Consider the following 18,889-nt stretch of genomic DNA (forward strand, 5'->3'; position numbering starts at 1 on the left):
TCCTTCCCTGCCCCCCATCTTCTAACTTTTGGAGCTGATTTTCTTCAACCTCTAGCATCCAACTTTTACTTATTCTCCCATCATTGGGACCAAATGCTCTAATCTCTAAGATTCTCATTCTGGCAGCCAGTGTGTTAACCTTCCCTCTAAGCTTGTTTTATGTGTAAATTTGATGAACATGCCACCTGTGCCTTTAATTGGTAAAAATGTTAACTTATACGAGATCAAAGAAGATTTCTCAGTTATTTTAGAGGACCCTCCCACCCTAACACATGTCAACATGGAATCAGCTGTTATTCATTTTATTACATTCAAAATGTTTCAATCCCTCTAATAAAGTCTGTCTACAGACTTCTTCATATATTTAAAATTTCCAGTACGATTCCTTAAATGTAAAATATTTGCTGGCAAATGCAATCTAAAGAGTTCCACTTTCCAGTTGGTTAAAGTTTTTCCCACATTAATTACATGCAAAGGACTTTTCTCTGATGGTTAATAAGCTTTTCAGATATCCCTTTTGGTGAGTGACATTTGTCCCAAATCCCAAATTCATTATACTGATGGCTTCCCACTAGTGTACATTCTCTAGTGTTTTGTTTTGTTTTTTTTTTGAATACTTTCCTCTTCGTTGAAGCCTTACCCAAATTCATAGAAATGTAAAAGGTTTTTCTCCAATAGTTCTGTGACCAGTAATACGGTGGTTCCTTCTGTAGAAGACGTCCACATATTCTTTACATTCAAAGGACTTACCTGCACTGAGTTCAATAACTTCTATATACTTTATTCTTTCTAAAGAAAGTTACATTAGTTGTACAGAAAAGGTTTTCCCACCAGTATTAGTTTGCTGATAAGAAATAAGATTTGCCCTATGACTAACGCCTTTTCTACATTTATCATATTCAAAGGATTTTTCTTCAATATCAGCTCTCTGATGGCTTTTGAGTAGTATACTCTCAATGGAAGCTTTCCCACATTCAGTGTATGCAAAGGGTTTCTCTCTAGTATGAGTTCTCTGATGGGTAATAAGATTCCCCCTTTGGCTGAAGCCCTTCCCACATTCATGACATGTAAAAGGTTTCTCTCCGGTGTGAATCCTCTGGTGGTTAATGAGGTGTTCCCTCCTACTGAAGCTTTTCCTGCATTCATTACATTCAAAGGGTTTCTCACCAGTATGAATTCTTTGATGAATTTTGAGTAACTCGTTTTCATTGAAGGCTTTACCACATTCACTACATGCAAAGAGTTTCTCTCCATTATGGGTCCTCTGATGATTAATAAGATGTCCTCTATGGCGGAAGGCTTTTCCACATTCATTACATTCAAATGGTTTCTCTCCAGTATGCATTCTCTGGTGGCTTTTTAGTACTTCACTCTCACTGAAGGCTTTCCCACATTCATCACATACAAAGGGTTTCTCCCCAATATAAGTTCTTTGATGGATAATAAAGCTTGATCTATGCCTAAAGGTTTTTCCACAGTCAGCACATGCAAAAGGCTTTTCCCCAGTATGAATTCTCTGATGGCTTTTAAGTATTTCACTCTGGCTGAAGGTTTTCCCACATTCATTACACACAAAGGGTTTTTCTCCAGTATGAGTTCTCTGGTGGGTAATAAGGTGTGACCGGTGCCTAAATGCTTTTCCACATTCATTGCACGCAAAGGGTTTCTCTCCAGTATGAGTTCTCTGATGTCTAGTCAGATGTTCTCTCCTGCTGAAAGCTTTCCCACAGTTACTACAAGAAAAAGGTTTCTCCCCAGTATGAGTTCTTTGATGAGTGATAAGATTGGTCCTATTTCGGAAACCTTTCCCACATTCACTACATGCAAAAGGTTTCTCTCCAGTGTGTGTTCTCTGATGGGTGATAAGATGTCCCCTCTGACCAAATGCTTTCCCACATTCATTACACTCAAAGGGTTTCTCTCCAGTATGAATTCTTTGATGGCTTCTAAGTACTACGCTATCACTGAAGGATTTCCCACATTCATTACACTCAAAAGGTTTCTCTCCTGTGTGAGTTCTCCTATGCCTCTTGAGCACTACACTCTCACTGAAGGCTTTCCCACAATCATTACATTCAAATGGTTTTTCTCCAGTATGAGTTCTCTCATGAGTAATGAGGCTGGAATTGTACCTAAAGACTTTCCCACATTGATTACATGAAAAGGGTTTCTCTCCAGTGTGAATTTTCTGATGGTTTTTGAGCATTTCACTCTTACTGAAGTCTTTCCCACACTGACTACATGTAAAGGGTTTCTCTCTAATATAAGCTCTTTGATGGATAAGAAGGCTTGACCTATGCCTAAAGGCTTTCCCACATTCAGTACATGCAAAAGGCTTTTCTCCAGTATGAATTCTCTGATGGCTTTTGAGTATTTCACGCTGGCTGGAAACCTTCCCATAATCACTACATGCAAAGGGTTTCTCTCCAGTATGTGTTCCCTGATGGGTAATAAGATGTCCCCTCTGATTAAATGCTTTCCCACATTCATTACATTCAAAAGGATTCTCTCTAGTATGAATTTTCTGATGGTTCCTGAGTACTACACTATCACTAAAGGATTTCCCACATCCATTACATTCAAATGGTTTTTCTCCAGTATGAGTTGTCTGAGGAGTAATGAGGCTGGAACTGTACCTAAATACTTTTCCACATTCAATACATGAAAAGGGTTTCTTTCTTGTATGAGTTCTCTGATAGGTAAAAAAAGTTTGCCCAGCGCTTAAAGGCTTTCCCACATTCATTATATGTAAAAGGTATTTCTGCCGCAGGATCTCCCTTATGCCTGACAAAGTAACTCCTCCTGAGGAAGGCTTCTCCACATTCATTACAATCAAAGGGTTTCTCTTCAATATGAGTTTTCTGCTGGCAAATAAAGTCTGCCTTCCAAGTAAAGGTTTTTTTATATTCATTACATGCAAAGAATTTCTTTCTGATGTGAATCCTTTGTTGAGTTAGGCTTCGACTGTGGCTGAAGGCTTTCTCATATTCATTGTGTTTAATGTGTGCTATCTTACCTCCAGCATGTGTTCTGTGAAAGTTAACTAGGTCTGAATGGTAACTGAAAGGCTTCCTGCATCTGTTATATTTAGAAAGGGTCTTCCCTAAAGCAAATGTATGATGTGTAATTAGATGTAAATAATTCTGGAAGCTCATTTCAGATGTCTTATACTGATGGAGACATTTTCCCATAGTCTCTTTGCACAATGAAATCAAGATTGACCTCAGACTAAAATTTCTCCCAAATGTAGAACATTGAGGTAGGATCATTTTATTAAAAGTGGTTCTAGGAGTTACTGTTACTTGTCTAGATTGTCTGTCCTGCTTGTATTTCTGATTCTCCAAATTAACACCATGTTCCCTAGCTTCTCTCGTCTTGGAATGCCTGACTACTGTATTCTTTGCCAGTCTTTTCTTGAATGATGCTCCTAAGCAATTGCCTTGCATCACATTTGAGTCCTTCCTTTCAAACTTGTTCTCATGAAGAAAATCTGAAATAAAGAAGAGATAAAAGGACATTGGATATTTTTACCTTTGACAGAGGAAAGGAATCTGTTTCAGAGAAAGTTCTAGTTTTTTATCTTCTCTACCAAGGAGAACAGGCACTCAAGCTGGACCAAGTAGAAAAAAATACAGATTGAAGGAACTGAGGTCAAAAGGAAGAGGAGAAAATAACATGTACTTAGGATTAAATGAGTCAGATTTTAGAGAAATAAAAGCACTTTCAGATGTCATTAAAAAAATTTAGGGGAAAACCAATTGTTTTCTGCAGAAAAGAATGGAAAATCACATAAAACAGGAAAAGTTGGCTTGAAAAATTCTTCAACTAGAACTTTATTGAACTTGAAATCTATACAGATAAAATTAAGAGATCTAGGGAGGACCTAAGATTTAATGGACTCTCCCAAAATTGTTAAGAACAAATATATATGTGTGTGTATTTATATATATATATATATATATATATATATATATATATATATATATATATATATATATAAATGATTTTTTTAATTTTAAGAAATACTAAAAAAGGATTCAACAAAAATATCTGTTGACTACCAAATGGAGTGAATATCAAATCAAATCATAGAAATCCATGGTCTATCTACAGTAAAGTAAGGGCAAGGTGATTTCTAAAGCAGCTACAAAGAAAATGAATAGTAAATTTGAACTTGATTTGCAAATTTAAGAAATTCCAAAAGCCCAAATTTGATATTTTGAAATTTAAAAGATTTGTCATGAAAAAAATCTATGATAAGGAGAAGCTGAGACACAAAGTTCAGAACACAATCAATTTATAATAGGACTAGTAAATACTAATAAATTGGTTTTGAGACTCCTCAGTAGTCAAGGACACACCTGATAGAGTAAGTCTTTTATAGTGTTTACAGACATTTTTCACTCTTATTTGGTTGGTGCTGCTTACATCAGTTCCTCACCACGTAGACCAACATTCCCAGGCTGACATCCTTTGGAAAGTTCCATTGTGAGCAAATATCTTATTACCAGATTGACTTCATAGTCAGCAAAAAGTCACATATTTGAATCTTTAGCCTAAAGGAACAGAAGAATTCTTACAAATTTTACTAATAGGTCTTATTGAATTTGATTTACAAATATTGATTAGACATACTGATTAGATATAATTCTCAATCAATTGATTTATTATTTTTTCTAATTTCACAATAGGTAACTGAAAGGATAAGCATAGAGAAGCTCAAACTCATCTAATGAGAGGGCCAACCAATATATAGTGGATTGCTCTAATTCCTAACAAACTAACTAAGCCTTATTAAATTAAGATAAAATAAAGTAAGGCATCAATTTTAAATGAAATGAAATGAAAAGTATCATTGTACTGAAACAGGGCCTCATTTTTTTTTTAATTTTTTTTTTTTTTTTTTTTTTTGCTGAGGCAATTGGGGTTAAGTGATTTTGCCCAGCAGGGCCTCATTTTTTAAAAATTACCAATAAACTGAATGAAATCACATTCACCAGTGTAATTTGTAAATAATTCAAAGCCTGGAGGGATATCTAATAAAATAGATGAGTTAAAGGATAAATCAGTGGTTTAGAAATTAATAAAAATAAAACAATGATAAGTATAAAGTCTTATATTTCAATTTAGAAATTTATCTCAACAAAGATAAACTATTGCAGTTCATATGGAAAAGGTCCAGTGATTTTAGCCACATGGAAGCTCTCTCAACTTAAGTAAAGCAATATATATGGCAGCAAATAAAATTAATATTCTCTAAGGTAGAGAATCCAAAAGTCCAATCTTAACCTGGTCAAAAACATCTGGAGAACTGTGTCCTATTCTTAATACAACAGGATTATTGACAAACTGGAGCAACCAGAAAGGAAATGACTCTGGATGCTTATACAGGTTCTGAAGTCACTGGGAACACAGTCTAGAGAAGACTTTTCCCTCGACGTGGAGAGAGTTCCCAAATACAGAGCAGTTTCACATCTTGTTCCAGGCCAGTCATTTGAACAGCTCTCCTATGGAAGAGTATCACACTTGACCTGTTGGTTCCCAGAGGACAGAATTAGGAGATTTAAGAAGCACATTGAAGTTTATACACTTCCTAATAATTAGAGCTTTCTCGAAAGCAAACAAGTTGCCTCATACTGAAAGTCCTTATGTACAAGCTGCAGGATCACTGTTAGGGGAGCAAGGAAAGAAAAATATCTCTTGTGCCTACAGATAGGGCAAGAGTTCGTAACTAAATAGAAGATAAATAAAGGAGATAAAATAAAAAGAATAATTTTTATTATTTAAAATTGAAAAGTTTCACATGAGCAAAATCAATGTAGTTAGAATTGATGCAGAGTGGAGTAGAACCAGGAGAAAAAGTTCAGTAGAAACCACATTGTAAAGGAAACATTTTCGAGAGACTTGTTTTAACAGTTTGATAACTAGTTCAACATAATTGATTTCCTTTGTAATCCTAATTTATATTTATATATTTTGAAACATCATGGTGGGTATGGGTTCTTAGGTTTCACTAGACTATCAAAGTGATTTATCACACACACACACACACACACACACACACACACACACACACACACACACACACACACACACACACACGAGATTCACTTTGTAAAAAAATAAAATAAAACTTCAAAGATAAAAGAATTCTGATCAACGCAATGATCAGCACAATCCCAGTGAGTTGATGATAATTACTAACAAAGAAATGATTGATTCAGGCACAGAATAGCTCAAGCACATTTTCAGATGTGGCCAATGTGTTTTAATTGAGTACAATTAAGTGGTTTTTTGGCTGGGGAAGGTAGGGGTGGGAAAAAGGAGGAGAGGAGTGGGGAAAGCAAGGTCAAGAATAGCAGAGGAAGAGCAGTGCATGAAATAGGGATGCCCAAAAACAGAGTTAAAAAAAAAAAAAAAAAAAAAAAACTATGCTAGAGAAGAATTTCAAAAATGCAATTGTTTTGGTTCACCAAGCTAATTTGTGTTTTCTTTTTTTGCATTTGGAGGGGAAAAGGGATCAGTGGTAGGGACAGCTAAAGGAAAAAAGCAGTTATGGGTCACAGCAGAATCTAAAAGAAAATAGACAAAAGAGAACTGAAATCCAAACAGAGAGTGTTTTTAATTTCTGAGGAAACAGAATCTAAAAGAAAATAGACAAAAGAGAACTGAAATCCAAACAGAGTGTTTTTAATTTCTGAGGAAACTACTGACATATATGCACTGCCCCGCAAACATGAAGGAAGAAGCAGCACTTTTTTACTGGTATCTTGTGGGCTTCCTTATTGGTCCTAAGCCTCCTTTTTGCTACAAGGGCAATCCAGCAGCTCACCCACACTCAAATGAGCATTAAAGCAGAAAGAAATGTTTCATCTCTAAGGAAACTTGGAAGAATCCTGAACGGGCAAGATGTGGTGAAATGTGTACTTCCTTGGTTCGAGTCGGCACAGACAGGACTTAATCTAATCTCAGAGAATACAGATGTCTCCAAAACAGATGAAAGAAAGTCATCCCAAATTTTGTCCCTCCAACCCAGCAAATCTTTCTATTCTAATTCTTAATTTAAGAAATGTCCGAGTGACTTATTCTGAGTACTACTTGACATGCAAAGATGGACTTCTCACTGACTGCTGGTTAATATCAAGACCAACCTTCATCCCACAGAACTAGGAATGAAGAATACTGCCCAACAAGAGGTGAGGAGGAGCTTAATATGAACGATGAGACATTTTGGATCAAGGCCCATTAGTGGACATTTTGCCTATTTAGACATATTGGCTTGAAGGTGTTTTTTGTTTTCCTTTTCAGAGATGGGAAGAGGAGAATAGATGAGAGAAGAATTTTGCTCATTGATACAAATCTCTAAAATTTTATTTTAAAAAAAGTTTTTCATTTCTTCTAAAAAGTAGTTTCAGGTGCAGTGGGTCCCACATTGGGTAAAGAAGACTGAGTTCCAATCTGACTTGAGACCCACACTAGCCGTGTGACCCTGGGACAAGTTGTTTAACCTGTGTGCCTCAGTTTCCTCATTTGTAAAACAGTGATAATAGTGACTGCCTCCCATGGATGTTGTGAGGTTCAGATGCGATAAGTGCCTGGGATATAGTAAGAGTTATAAAAATGACAGCTTTAATTATAATTATTACTGAATAATAAATCAAAATGTACAAGGGAATCATTTGTGGTTTCATATGCAAGCATCTTTTTATGTTCTATTTTGTAGATGGCTTTCTCTTTTTTTGGTGTTTAAGTGTTAGAATAAATCAAATGTATTAAAAACAGAAACTGAAAGTGAGGTAAAAGATACAGAATAACACATGTTTTCAGACATGACCAACATGTGTTTTAATTGAGTACAATTATGTATTATAAAAGAGAAGTTTGGTTTTTTTTTTGGCTGGGTTGGAGATATGGGGGAGGCACGGGCAAGAATAGCAGGGGAGGGGCAGGGCGTGAGATGGGGATGCCCAAAAACAGAATAAAGGGGAAAAACTATGCTAAAGAAGAATTTCAAAAATGCAAAGGCTTGTTGTCGTCGTTGTTTTTTCTTCCTTGTGATTTTTTCTCTTGTCAGATTTTTCTTGCACCAAATGATGAATATGGAAATGTTTTAAAAATTGCACATATTTGATATCAGATTACTTGCTATTTTAGGGAGGGGGAGCGAAAGAGGGAAAAAATTAGAATGCAAGGATTTGCAAAGGTGAATGCTGAAAGTGATCTTTGCATGTAATTGGAAAAATAAAATACTGTTGAATGCAGAGGGCACAAAGAGAGGTTCAGAAGATACAAATAGAAAAATTCTGAATCTAAAGTGCTAGGTTTAGTTTGTTTTATTAAAAAGAAACAAATTCAATCTGGAATTATGCCCAAAAAGTTATCAAACTGTGCATACCCTTTGACCCAGCAGCGCTATTACTGGGATTATATCCCAAAGAAATACTAAAGAGCGGAAAGAGACATATATGTGCCAAAATGTTTGTGGCAGCTCTTTTTGTTGTAGCTAGAAACTGGAAGATGAATGGATGTCCATCAGTTGGAGAATGGTTGGGTAAATTGTGGTATATGAAGGTTATGGAATATTGTTGCTCGGTAAGAAATGACCAGCAGGAGGAATATAGAGAGGCCTGGAGAGACTTACATCAACTGATGCTGAGTGAAATGAGCAGAACCAGAAGATCACTGTACACTTCAACAATGATACTGTATGAGGATGTATTCTGATGGAAGTGGATATCTTCAACATAAAGAAGATCCAACTCACTTCCAGTTGATCAATGATGGACAGGGGTAGCTGCACCCAGAGAAGAAACACTGGGAGGGGAATGAAAATTGTTAGCACTAATATCTGTCTGCCCAGGTTGCATGTACCTTCGGATTCTAATGTTTATTGTGCAACAAGAAAATGATATTCACACACATGTATTGTACCTAGACTATATTGTAACACATGTAAAATGTATGGTATTGCCTGTCGTCGGGGGGAGGGAATAGAGGGAGGGGGGGTAATTTGGAAAAATGAATACAAGGGATAATATTATAAAATATATATATATATATAATAATAAAAAAAAAAAAAAAAAGAAACAAATTGACTATATTGAAAATTCAGTTTCCTAGTCTGTTCTTTATATATGGATGTGTTCATGTTTATTGGTATTTGCGGGATTCAGAATAAAAATAAACTTAAAAGAAAAAATTAAGATGAGGTAAAACAAGATTAAAGCTTTCAAAAAAACCTTTTGAAAGGAACATAAATTAGCAAGAGTCACCAGAAGATTATTCAAATGCTCCCGATAATTATAAAAATTCAAATGAAAACCTATTCAAGATATAACATAAATCCCACTAAATTAAAAGGAGAATTACAGAATGTGATGCCAATGGGGCTGTGCAGGTGCAGACATGACATTATCCAAGTAGCATAATTTAAAATGGCGCAGTCTTTTTTGGAGAGCAACAAAGCCATAACAATAAGAGAAAAAGGTCAAGGATTTAGTGGGATTTTGTGGGATTTAGTAACGCTGCTACAAAAGTAAGAACACAGAATGGAACCGGGGAAAGGCTAGCTGCAGTGACGGTCACTGACCTGCTCTGGCCGCACTCACCTTTGCCTCTGTGAACTTCTCCCTTGGCCCTCCTTGGAACTTCTTGTTTATCCAGTAAGGAAATCACATCCAAGGTACAAACAGGAATTCCTACCCAGAGGGAGGTAAATGAAAAACTGATGGAGACAGAAAGGTGTCTGGGAAGCTAGTTCTCTTTACAGAAAAGCAGGCAGCTAAGTACAATGGGCAGCTGGGCCCTGCCAGGGAGGAAGATAGGCCATAAGGCCAGATCCCAGAATGAGTCCATCAGGTTCTAAGCTAAAAAAAAAAGGTAATTTGGGGCTCAAGATACTGAAGTGGGAAAGAGGAAGGGCTTCCCTCAGGAGACGGCCTCCTGAGTTAGGTTACACAAAGGTATGGAGAGAGAAAAAGTAAACTGTACAATGGGAGGACAGGAAATAAGACAGGTACACAGTAGGTGCTTACTAAATGTTTATTGACCAGCTGGACCTTAGAGTAACCAAAGCAGAAAAATGTGCAATAACCCTGGAAAGGAAGTTTGGAGTTAAGTTGAAAAGGCTTTAAATACTACAAGATTCTATAATTGATTCTCTGGTCAATAGGAAGCCCCTAGAACTTCTTGAGCCACAACAGTGACGTGGTCTGATCTATGAACTTTATCTAACTTGAGACTTAAAAAAAAAAAAAAAAAAAAAAAAACTAATCAAAAAGTTATTTACTATTTACTACAGCCGGAAGAAAGAAGGTACAGTGGATGAATACCAGGCCTGGAGTCAGGAGAATCCAAGTGCAAATCCAGCCTCAGAAACTTACTAACTGTGTGACCTTGGGCACCTCACTCAACCTGTTTGCCTCACTTCCTCATCTATAAAATGAGGACTTACTGGAGAAAGAAATGGTGAACACCCCAGTATCTTTGCCAAAAAAACCTTACACACAAAGTCCACGGGGTCACACAGAACCAGCCTGAATGACAGAGACAGAGGATTGTATTGGGAGAGACCAAGTTCAGCTAAAACATGGTTCATATCTGCCTCCTGGTGCTCCCAATGTGGAGAGAGTGAAAGCCATGCAAAGCAGATGGAGGAAAAGTCCTCCCATCTCCCATGAAGAGTGGGAGGGAAGACTTCTGGAGCAAGTGACCTACAAGTCCATGAAGTAGGAAGGCCTTAGCCAGACAGCCGGCAGGAGAAAACTCGGGAATTTCCATTTGAACAGTTTCACCTGGATCTGTCCAACAGAACCCTAAATCCCGGACATAAAGGATCTGGCACTGCTCATGTGATGCCCTTCAGCATTCCTGCACACAAGCCCACATTTGGCTGAGCCTTTCAGATCTCCCACATCCTGCATCGAGAAGAGTGCAAAGACACCCTCGTGGGCCAATTCTGAGTCGGGGGGAGGGGACAGTCACACTTACCCAGAAAAACCAGGTTCTGGTAGTTCCCCCACATCACATCCCTGTACAAGGCCCTCTGGGCCGGTTCCAGGCGCCTCCATTCCTGCCCGGTGAAGTCCACGGCCACATCCCTGAAGGTCACTGATTCCTAAGTCAAATACAATCCTGCTTAACCAAAGATAGTTTTCCAAATTTTTCCTGATTCCTTGCATACTTCAACTTGTACAAGTCTCAGTAGCATATTCTAGTTTCCCCGGAGTCTCAAGTTCATCTTGACAAAAATCTCTCTACAAGTAACCCCAAGAAAAGTATTCATTATACCTTTAAAATCCCACCAAACCACAGAATCAACCTCCATCAGATGATCAATAGGAATATTAGCAAACACATTTCAAATCAGATTTTTAGCAATCATTCTCTATTACTAATCAACTGATTCTGTCCAGAGTAACAAGGGAAACAATATCCCAGAGTTCTAAACACTAATGGCAGTCTGCTCTCCTTTGCCTGTGGAGATCTGAAATAAATTTCTGCCTCTCAGGTTGATAATATTAATTTGCTACTGATATGCACAGAGAACTGTGCTAAGTTTTAAGGGAGAACTTTTCTCCAGCATTTCTTTTTTTTTTTTAATTTTTAAATTAATTTTTATAATTATAACATTTTCTTTGACAGTACATATTCATAGGTAATTTTTTTTTTACAACATTATCCCTTGTACTCCCTTCTGTTCCAAATTTTTCCCCTCCTTCCCTCCACCTCCTCCCCTAGATGGTAGGCATTCCCATACATATTAAATATCTTATTGTATATTTTCTCCAGCATTTCAAAGGTACTCTGACCTTTCCATGACCAGCACCTCCTTCAGACCCTGGTGGAGACTGCTCAGCACCTAAGGTCCTTGGAAATGGAAATGCTTTTAAAGTGTCCTGGGAAGCGGCCCCTGTGGAGACGCAGCCTGGCCCCTGCTCCTTCAGGGCTGCAGCTACAAGGACCGACCACCCAGAAAACAAAGGTCTTGGCCCTGCGTGTCTCGGATTCTAACAAAGGTTCCGAATCAAATGCTACCATTTCATCACTGGAAATGGCATTAAAAAGGCCTAACCTCAGCTTCGCTGCTGCCACCTTGAAAACCCTGGGATCTCTCCATCTGACCTACACAGATGCAGCCTCCCCCATTAAATGTGAGCTCCAAGAGAGCAGGGTCCAGCTGCCTTCTCTGTTTGGATCCCCACTTAGTAGGGGATCCAACTCCCCTTATTCAGTGATTACCCAATGGAAATGTGCACCTAAGCTTGCTTGATACTTCCTCCCAGAAAATCCTCCACGAGATGCACGGGGCTTTCCTCTCTGTCTCTTATTGTGCCCTAAATAACGGGATGGAGAGAAGGGAAGGGGAAATCTATGTTCCTCTTCCATCCCTCATTCTCCAGCCCATCACGGGCCCACGTCATTTTCTGGTCAGCCTTTTTCTGCTGATGATTTTCTGTGCTGCTTCCAGTACGTAGCTTTGACTGGCAACAGACTGCAACCTACCGACACCTAAAAGATGTCCAATGGCCCGAAAAAGGACTTCTTTGGTTGGTGGTCTTCCTCATTTTACTCCCAGAAAAGCAAGAATAATTTTGTTTTGGGCAAAATCTTGTGTCATTCAAAAACCTATATAATTTCCCAATTTCAGCCTATTCACTTCGGCTGGTTCACTTTTACGTCCAGATCTGAAGAGATTACATAAACGTCTATGCTCAGTCCTTACAACTGCCTGTCGTAGCCCTTGCAACAGGCCTTTTTCTCTACCTTGGTTTTTCCTTTGATGACGACTAGGCTCTACGAGGGTACAGATCTCTTTCAGGAGGCCCTCCACTGTGTACCATGTTAAGGAAACCCTATCAATGCCAGACTCACACCAAAAAAGAGTATTTGGAAAACTCCTACAGGTAATCCTGTTGGTAATGGGCCTTGGGCAGAATTTCCATGACAGTAGTAAAGAGTTTCCACCTTGGAAGCTTTGCCTGACACAAAAAATCAGGAGCTCTTCCAAAAAATTATTTTTGTTGTTATTTTGTTGTCACATCTACAACCTTAGCGCTCTCCTAGTTACCAACAGTGTTGCTAAAAAGCTGGGCAACAAATTGAACAAAATATTCCAGACCTGCATCACTGAATCCACGATGCCCGGTACATTACGCTGAAACGAAAGGGCAAACAAATCTTGAGGGTTCGGAGGGACCACCCCTGAGAGCAAGTGCTTTTTGTTTCACATTTAAATGGTGACGTCCCATCCTTCACATATTACCACGATCCCAAAGACACCTGGTTTTCATATTCCATATACTGATTCTAAGACTTTCTGCTTTGTTTTGGGGAGACATTCCAGTTCTATGAGCTGCATCAGGAAAGAGAGAGTGCAGGGGAGGTCAGCCACACCTTCAGCCCCTCATCCAGGCCCTCCCCCGCCCACCCAGCTGGGGATCCGAGGGTCACACCCCGACCTCCTGTGGCCCACTGTGAGGGGCACTTTTCTGCCCAACTTTTAAACTTATTCTCAAAAATGCACACGCTTCGCTCACACCCTGACTGTCATGCTTACACGTAAATCTCCTTCATTACAGGTAGCTCACCCCCTGACACCCGCGCACCCCACACACTCAGGCCCTTCTGGAAAAGTCATAGGTCTTGGACACAGAAATAAGTGAGCGATGAATTTCAGTCAGGGAGAATAGCCGTGTGGCGGACACCGTAGGGGAAACAGACCGTTGCGGAACGCTGGCCAGGCGGTGACCACTCGTGTGGATGTGGCAATGCCCGTCCTAGGCACAGATCCGGAGAGAGAGGACGCGCATTAGGATTAAGGAAATGAGCAATCTGGACGCCCTTTTATTCCAAACTTGTCTCCCATTTAGTATGACCGCACTAGTGACTGTTAGCAAATGTTAGTATCACACTTATTTACCTTTACTAACGTGAGTACAGGAATTGCACATACTCATGTGCTTTATATACCTCAGATAGGAATAATTAAATACGGCTGGATAGATTTCTATTAGTACAACTTTACTACAAGCCGGCCTGTCTGACTCTGTCTCTGCCCCCCAGAGCTGGCACAGTGCTGGGCACGGGGCGGGCACCCGTCCTCATCCTGCCCCATTACCCAGAGCAGGGGCCTCCTCAGAGGAGACCCTGTCCAGCCCCTTCCACGTGCCGGGGCCCCAGTTCAAATCCTGCCCTCTCCTTTGTCCCCCTGCCCCGGCTCCTTTCCCATACTCGGATCCCTCTAGTTCAGACACTTTGGGGTATATCGAGGGGACCTCCGTGCAGAAATGGGGATGGGGGTCACCGCCACATGTTGGGGTGCCTCAGAGAATGAGCGGGAGCTTCAAGGGGGGGGCAGAGGAAGAGAGCGGCAGGTGGAGGGACTGCGAAGCTGCTGGAGGTGTGAGGCGGCCACTCCTCCCTCAGGGCGATGATGTCACCCACGCCCCATCGGGCCACGGCACAAACTGTTACACTTAAACACACGTGGAGTCACACGCGGGCAGTCACCTGTGGATCCTACACAAAGGTGCTCACCGAAAGGGGAGGGGGTGGGAAGCTGGCTGCGCGTGCGCACTAACTCCCCACTCTCACCTAGGCGCCCACATCCTGGGATGGGGTCGGGGCGCAGAGCGAGCACCGCGCCTGCGCACTGCCTCAGGTTGACACCTGGAACTCTCCCAACAGGAAAGGGGAAAGGGAAAGAGCAGAGCCGGGGCCGCGCGTGCGCACTTCCTTCGCCTCACTCACCTCTCAACTCGAGCTCCCACTGCAGGCGCAGAGGAGGACGGAGGGGGCGCCGTGGCGGAGCAAGGCGCAGGGAAAGTCTCAAAGCAGAGACCGCGGCCTCCCACCATGCAGTCTGGGAGTTATTCCCATAATGCACCACTTTACTATAAGACCAAGCGGGCCAAAGCGCGGCATTACCTAGGAGTGCATTCCGGGAAATGTAGTCCGGAAGCAGGAAGGCACGGGCACATCCCTGTCTCCAGACTCCATTCCCCACAAGATATCACGGCCCTACTTTTCAAAATTTGAGTTTGCGCAGTGAATGGGGCTCTGCGCCCATTGACCCTTTCACTTAGATATGTGGAAAAGAATTGTTTTTTCGTGCTTTTATGTTAAAAGAATTCGGGTCACCTCCATAACCTGAGCCTCAGTTTCTTCCTCTATAAAATGCCCCCTGCCAACTCTTTTGGCTCTAGGACCCAGGGATCCAGGTCATTCTGTGGGCCCAGAGTCTGACCAAGACTTTGGCCCCTCACGGGGGACTCGGGTCTCCCTTATTGAGGAGGACCCCAGATCTTCACAAAGCAGTGGTGCCAAATTCAGATATCAGGAGCCATTAATCCATAATGGGATCCTTGCAGGCCATGTATTGCCTTCTTTGTAAAATATGGCATCTGTGTTTTCATTTATTAAGCATCTCCCAGTCCATTTTGATCTGGTTCAGGTGTTTGACATCGGTGCCCTGGAGGAGAGCCTAGATCATGGACCACAGAAGGCAGGCCCTCTTAAACATTCTATTTTATTTAAAAGCCAAAAATCTGCCCGATTTGCCTCCCATCTCATGCCTGTATTGAGAACCGAAGAAAAACAAAACCATTGTTACAAATGTATACAACCAGGAACAACTTTCTGCATGGGCCTTGTGCAAAGAAAGGCCTCCCTAGGGGGCTGGGGGCTTCCTTCCATGAGCGTTCTAGAGCAGTGGTTGGTGATGACAGGCGGCTGAGTCCGCAAGTCTTTCCAAGGACGGATTGTTCTCCTCTTTAAGCGTCACAGTCAGATAATTAAGCCCACAGTCTAGGAGAGACAAGGGCAATTGATGTTTTAAAACCTCAAAACTGAAGTTCAGGAAGAAGTTTTTCCAGAACAGGAGCAGGATGTTTTGCAGAATATTGGATTGCAAGGATGACTTAAGCTGATATGAAAGGCACAGCTCATCAAAGTTATCATTGGCAAAGGCATCTGGGAACGAGCAAAACTTTGCCTCATTGCAGACTTCTGATTTTCTTCTTTTGGCAATAAGGATTGCTCTGCAAACAATGCACCTGCCTGGAAAGTAACTCATAGAAAACAGACATATTAATCTCAGGGACATTCTCACAGGGGCAATGCAGAATAGAATCAATTACAAAATGGAATTGGAATAATTTGATATTCTCAATTTTCTCCCTTTTCTTAATGGGAGAAGAGTCAGAGTTTTCCCAAACTGGGGAACGAAAGAACAAGATTAATTAATCATAGTACACGTCATAGCAAGAATATCTAAATTCAAGAGTAATTGGAGGGAAATTTTACATAACACCAAGATGACTGGGAGAACTGAGTATAAGTGAAAGAAAAAAAAAAGAAAACACATTCACATAATCATGATAATCAACATTAACAAACATCAGGGTTTTTGTTTTTGTTTTTTTTTAATTTAAAAACCTATTCCCAATGTTCATTTGGGCAGCAAATTTCATTTTGGCTCTCAGATGTCCTATATTGCTGCTGGTCTCTGGAACATCTCTTGGACACTTTAGGATAGGTTTTATCCTTAGTATATTTGCTTCTCTAGTTCCAACTTTTTTGTAATGACTCCTTAGATGTTTCTGCTAAAAGATTTTACAAAACCGATCTCTATGTAACCTCTCAAATTTTATTTCCCCGATAACTACTATGGTGAAAACTAGCTCAAACCTTGTGGTTCTGATCTTGTGAACAATAGGGTTATGAGAGAAATACCAAATTAGGAATACATAGTTTAGTTGAAATTCCAGATTATTTAAGTTTTGTATACTCCATAAGAATCATTTACATTTCATATGTTGTATTGTCTAATACTGTTGCTTTCTGAAAATTTTCTACTTTCACAATTCCCCTTAGAAGGATCAGATGCTATTGATGATCAAATCCTAGATATGAAAGCATAGGACCAAAATTCTTGGCTCTTTCTACTCCTAGGGTTCAATGGTTATACAAATGAATTTTCTTATAAAAGGCTGACTTTAACTGCAATGGTAACAAAAGACCTGAGAAGTGATATACAGATACAATGAGATAATTCACAATTGTGTACAAAGGAAAATGTGTGTCAGATGAGAAGCTATAATAAAACCTGTTCAGAATTTAACCACATTCAAATGAAAAAAAAAGTAGTGGCATGATTATAACAGTTCAAAACCGGACCTTCAGGCCAATGACTCAACACATGTATACCAGAATAAAGAATCCTTAGCTCTGTTTCATTTCAGATAAAGAGTCAAATTTGACAACCAGTCATGTAGTTACAATTTCATCTCATAGACAGACCTAGGATAACCAGGTAGGAAACATTCCTGTTCAAAAGGAAGTGATACAATGGGGAAACTGAGATCTGGTGGCTAGGCCACTTTCACAGTTCATTTTCATTGATTTCCTTAATCTTCTTGACCATTTTTTCTTCCAGATGAATTTTGTTATTTTTTCCTAGTTCTATAAAATAATTTTTTGGTAGTTTTGACCTGGGTGTGAAATTGTGTTCCTTTTTTTTTTTTTTTTTTTTAAATAATAATAGTTATAATTTAATAACAGTTATTTTACAAAGGTTAACTAAATATGTTATTTACATTCTCTTGTTTGAGTCTCTCAATAACATCCATGAGATAGCTGTTACCGGTATAATATTTTCCCCATTTTGTAAATGTCTAACAATTGTGTTCCTTTTAATCTGTAAAATTAACACTCCAAAATTGTGTACCCTTGATCTGTAGAGAAGGGAGATTAGAGTCTCAGGCCTTTCTGGGAGGCATATCTCCCCAGACAAGTTAAGTGGTTATCTGGTTGGGTCATTTCTAGAGCAAGACAGATCTCTTATTCAAATTCAGGCTGAGGAAGCCTTTAAAGCAATTTCATTTGGGAGATCCTGGTCTGATCAGCTTAGGCTGCCCTAACCCCACCTTCCCCACCCCAAGATCTGCTCATATAATAGGTTTTGTTTTGTTTCTTTGCAGAATATTCAAAGCATGACTATGCCTTATCTCTTAGTATAGCTTCCAGGACACTGACCACTGAAAAGACAATCTCTTCTCAGTGCCAGCCTCCATTTCCCTAATAGGACTTTGCCACTAAAAAAGTCAGTCTCTTAGCAAAGCTGGCTTCTCCCCCAACAATAAACTTCTATTTTTGCCATCTAAAACTCTTTGGGTTTGTGAATTCTTTCACAAAGAACCTGTGCCTCTGAACAAATGGGCATTTCCACCACTCTCTGCATTGCCACTAACCTCATCAGTTTGATTGGTATGGCAGTGAATGAGTGGGTTAATTTAAGTAGAATTGTTTTTTTTTGTTGTTGTTATATTGGCTCTACCTAATCATGAGCAATTAATATTTTTCTAATTATTTAAATTTTGTGCGAAAAGTGTCTTGTAATTGTGTTCATATAATTGCTAGGTTTGTCTCACCAGATAGGCTCAAACTATTTTATATTATCTACAATTATTTTAAATTAAATTTCTCTTTTTATTGCTTTTAAATTTATATACATATATCTATATATACATATGCGCTAGTGATTTATAGGGGGTTATTCTATATTCTATAGCTTTGTTAAAATTATTTTAAATAGTTTTTTAGTTGATTTTCTAGGACTGTCTAAGTCTGTTAAGGCACAACCCACTGTGCATTTACTAGATGTCCTTGTACTTCTGCAGCTCAGGTCAATCCTAGTATTGCCCCTGACAGACATGCTACCTATTCCTCCCAAGGATCCGATTTCCCCTGTGGAGGTCTCCCTCCCCAAGTTCATGTCTTTGGTATCCTTCCAATTATTCCAAATATTAAGGGAAGGTTCTGTCTTGCCAATTATAGGGTTACTAAGATACCAAAGAAAGAGAAGGCCATGCTAGTTTGGTTATTACCA

The 18,889-nt window shown here is 39.6% G+C and overlaps 2 protein-coding genes across 6 annotated transcripts; both read right to left on the minus strand.

The window, feature by feature from the left end:
- Positions 1-286: 286 nt before the first annotated feature.
- Positions 287-2,352, minus strand: LOC141540382 (uncharacterized). The gene has a single exon (XM_074264338.1). The coding sequence runs from the start codon at positions 2,204-2,206 to the stop codon at positions 800-802; it is 1,407 nt and encodes a 468-aa protein (XP_074120439.1). The 5' UTR covers positions 2,207-2,352; the 3' UTR covers positions 287-799.
- A 173-nt stretch (positions 2,353-2,525) lies between these two features.
- Positions 2,526-14,880, minus strand: LOC141540383 (uncharacterized). Of its 5 annotated transcripts, none has more exons than XM_074264340.1 (4): positions 14,752-14,880; positions 10,990-11,116; positions 9,609-9,698; positions 2,526-3,490 (listed from the first exon to the last, which is right to left on the minus strand). In XM_074264340.1, the coding sequence occupies exons 2-4, from the start codon at positions 11,021-11,023 to the stop codon at positions 2,655-2,657; spliced, it is 960 nt and encodes a 319-aa protein (XP_074120441.1). In that variant the 5' UTR covers positions 11,024-11,116; positions 14,752-14,880; the 3' UTR covers positions 2,526-2,654. The 5 variants fall into 5 exon arrangements, with proteins under 5 accessions (XP_074120441.1, XP_074120440.1, XP_074120442.1 ...); XM_074264339.1 differs by having other exon boundaries at positions 10,990-13,778; positions 14,752-14,867; XM_074264341.1 differs by lacking the exon at positions 14,752-14,880 and adding an exon at positions 14,596-14,699 and having other exon boundaries at positions 10,990-13,778.
- Positions 14,881-18,889: the final 4,009 nt, after the last annotated feature.

Source organism: Sminthopsis crassicaudata, chromosome 4 (assembly GCF_048593235.1).
Source record: "Sminthopsis crassicaudata isolate SCR6 chromosome 4, ASM4859323v1, whole genome shotgun sequence".
Taxonomy (NCBI): Eukaryota; Metazoa; Chordata; class Mammalia; order Dasyuromorphia; family Dasyuridae; genus Sminthopsis; species Sminthopsis crassicaudata.

What these genes read in the sequence shown, in the direction of transcription:
- LOC141540383 (XM_074264340.1), bottom strand. Translation starts at nt 11,023, where the DNA reads ATGTGGGGGAACTACCAGAACCTGGTTTTTCTGG. An exon ending in CCAGAACCTGGTTTTTCTGG is followed by an intron (nt 9,699 to 10,989) that starts GTAAGTGTGACT and finishes CCCTCTGGGTAG; the next exon opens with GAATTCCTGTTTGTACCTTG. An exon ending in AGAAGTTCACAGAGGCAAAG is followed by an intron (nt 3,491 to 9,608) that starts GTGAGTGCGGCC and finishes TCTTTATTTCAG; the next exon opens with ATTTTCTTCATGAGAACAAG.
- LOC141540382 (XM_074264338.1), bottom strand. Translation starts at nt 2,206, where the DNA reads ATGCTCAAAAACCATCAGAAAATTCACACTGGAGAGAAACCCTTTTCA.